This window comes from Limulus polyphemus, unplaced genomic scaffold, assembly GCF_000517525.1.
Source record: "Limulus polyphemus unplaced genomic scaffold, Limulus_polyphemus-2.1.2 Scaffold7886, whole genome shotgun sequence".
NCBI lineage: Eukaryota > Metazoa > Arthropoda > Merostomata > Xiphosura > Limulidae > Limulus > Limulus polyphemus.
Window position 1 is genome coordinate 15,707 of NW_013673496.1, and position 2,314 is coordinate 18,020.

General features: G+C 35.3%; 1 protein-coding gene across 1 annotated transcript in view; it reads left to right on the top strand.

Annotated features, from left to right (window-relative positions):
- Nucleotides 1-2,104: 2,104 nt before the first annotated feature.
- The window catches only part of LOC106474942, a gene marked incomplete at its 3' end in the record, with an annotated part of 11,079 nt that continues 10,869 nt past the window's right edge, over nt 2,105-2,314 (top strand). Inside the window, exon 1 of the mRNA XM_022403197.1 lies at nt 2,105-2,218. Coding sequence (XP_022258905.1) covers nt 2,147-2,218 — 72 coding nt within the window. The remainder of the gene's footprint in view (nt 2,219-2,314) is intronic.

Genomic DNA, 2,314 nt, shown 5'->3' on the forward strand with positions numbered 1-2,314 from the left:
TAGATTGGCCCGGCATGGTCAGGTGGTTAACGCACTCGACTCGCAATTTGAGGGTCGCGGGTTCAAATCCTCGTCACACTAAACAGGCTCGCCCTTTCAGCCGTAGGGGCGTTATTATGTGACGGTCAATCCCACTATTCGTTGGTAAAAAGAGTAGCCCAAGAGTTGGCGATGGGTGGTGATGACTAGCTGCCTTCCCTCTAGTCTTACACTGCTAAATTAGGGACGGCTAGCGCAGATAGCCCTCGTTTAGCTTTGCGCAAAATTCAAAAACAAAAACAAACTCATTTTGTTTGTATTCGGTATTGATTCACAACATTTGCAGAAACAATTCCTAAATTTCTACAGGTTTTAGTCGAGCTTTGTGAAGGTGATGACCAATTAACCTCCGCTAAAATCTATTTAAAAAGTAGAGGAAAAAATAACATCTTCCAACAAGCTTGCCCAGAAGATAATAAGAATACCATCGTAGTGGTACGTAATGTTGATAAGTAATGTTGACTGGATAATTCTTCTCTTGATTCATGGAATGCGCACGTTTTACTGAAATCACAACAGTACAAATTGCAACGTTAAGCGCCACTTATGTGACGTCATTTTAGTGTCTACTGACAACACATTACTGTATTGTGGTGCGAGTGGTTAAAACAGGTGACCTCAGACAACCTTCGGCCCCCTCTCGTGGAAATAAAAAGGGAGAGAGACCAAAATATGTATATAAATACCCTGGTGGCTTTATTCTACAAGGATTGTACTCTATTAAAAGTAAATGTTTATATTTTTAACGAAATGTTTTAATATATATATATATATACAGGAGCGACAAAAACCACAAAAAATACATATCGTTATCATTATTTAACCGTACCGTTTCAAATGTAGGTTGATCTCCGAGTTTTTCTATGACCTAGCTCAGGATTAATGAAAAAGAATACTATTATCAAAAATCGGTCTGACTGATAGGAGTGGACAGAGAAAAAAAGAGGGATCAACGTTGTAATATATATAAATATATATCTGTATATATATATGTGTGTTTTAATATTTCTTTACTTTTCTGAAACTTCAAACTGGACAACTTTGAAAATTATTTTCATGACAATACCTATTTCCAAAAGTCCATGTGATTAATATCACATTTTTAAAGGCTAAATGAAAGGTATATATGTATCATATATGTATCATATAATATGTCCATGGTGGTGCTCTAGAACAAGGGTTCCCAAATTGGGGACGAAAGCATTTTTTCGGGTGGGGATGGGGCGGCAAATGCACAAAAATTATCTAAGAAAATAATATTTCAAACTGAAATATTAAAAATCAGAACTAAAAAAAGTTCAATCACCAAGTCTTAAAATATCGTTCTTCACATATCTTGTTTGCAATGAAAAACAGGTACTCAGTATCTATAGATTCACTGGACGACTTTGATAACAGTCTTTTTAGTCCTTCTTACACTAGATTTTGTTGACTTTTATAATGGTCTTTTAGTCCTTCTTCCACTATATTTTGATGACTTTCATAATGGTCTTTTTAGTCCTTCTTCCGCTATATTTTGTCGACTTTGATAACGGTCTTTTTAGACCTTTTTACACTATATTTTTTGACTTTCATAATGGTTTTTTTAGTCCTTCTTACACTAGATTTTGTCGACTTGGATAACAGTTTTTTAGACCTTTTTACACTAGATTTTTTTTTACTTTGATAACGGTCTTTTTAGACCTTTTTACACTAGATTTTTTTTACTTTGATAACGGTCTTTTTAGTCCCTTCTTCCACTAGATTTTGATGACTTTCATAATGGTCTTTTTAGTCCTTCTTACACTAGATTTTGTCGATTTGGATAACGGTCTTTTTAGTCCGTTCTTCCACTAGCTTTTGATGATTTTCATAATGGTCTTTTTATTCTTTCTGGGTAGGGGTTGGGGGCTCAGTCAGGATGCAGAATGTTCTGTGGAGGCTTATACTGAGAAAGTTTGTGAACCCCTGTTCTAGAGGGAAACATATTAGTAGGTGCTCATGGTTATGAAGGAATTAAAGCCAACTCTAGATAAATGAGTCTTATGAATATTTTAATTATTTATATTTAAGGACGGAGATGCAAACCGTAGAGGACGCTGATGACCAAAATGTGAAACAGTTTTTCATGGAAAAAACGGAAAATGGACAAGAATTGAGTAAAGAACAAGAAGATATTGTGGATGCTCTGAATCGTAAGGTAAAACAATTAATGTTTTTACAATCAAAATTTCGATGTGAAATTTGATGAATCAAAATATTGTGGCCTTTCACTTCACTGCCCCCCCCCCCCCCC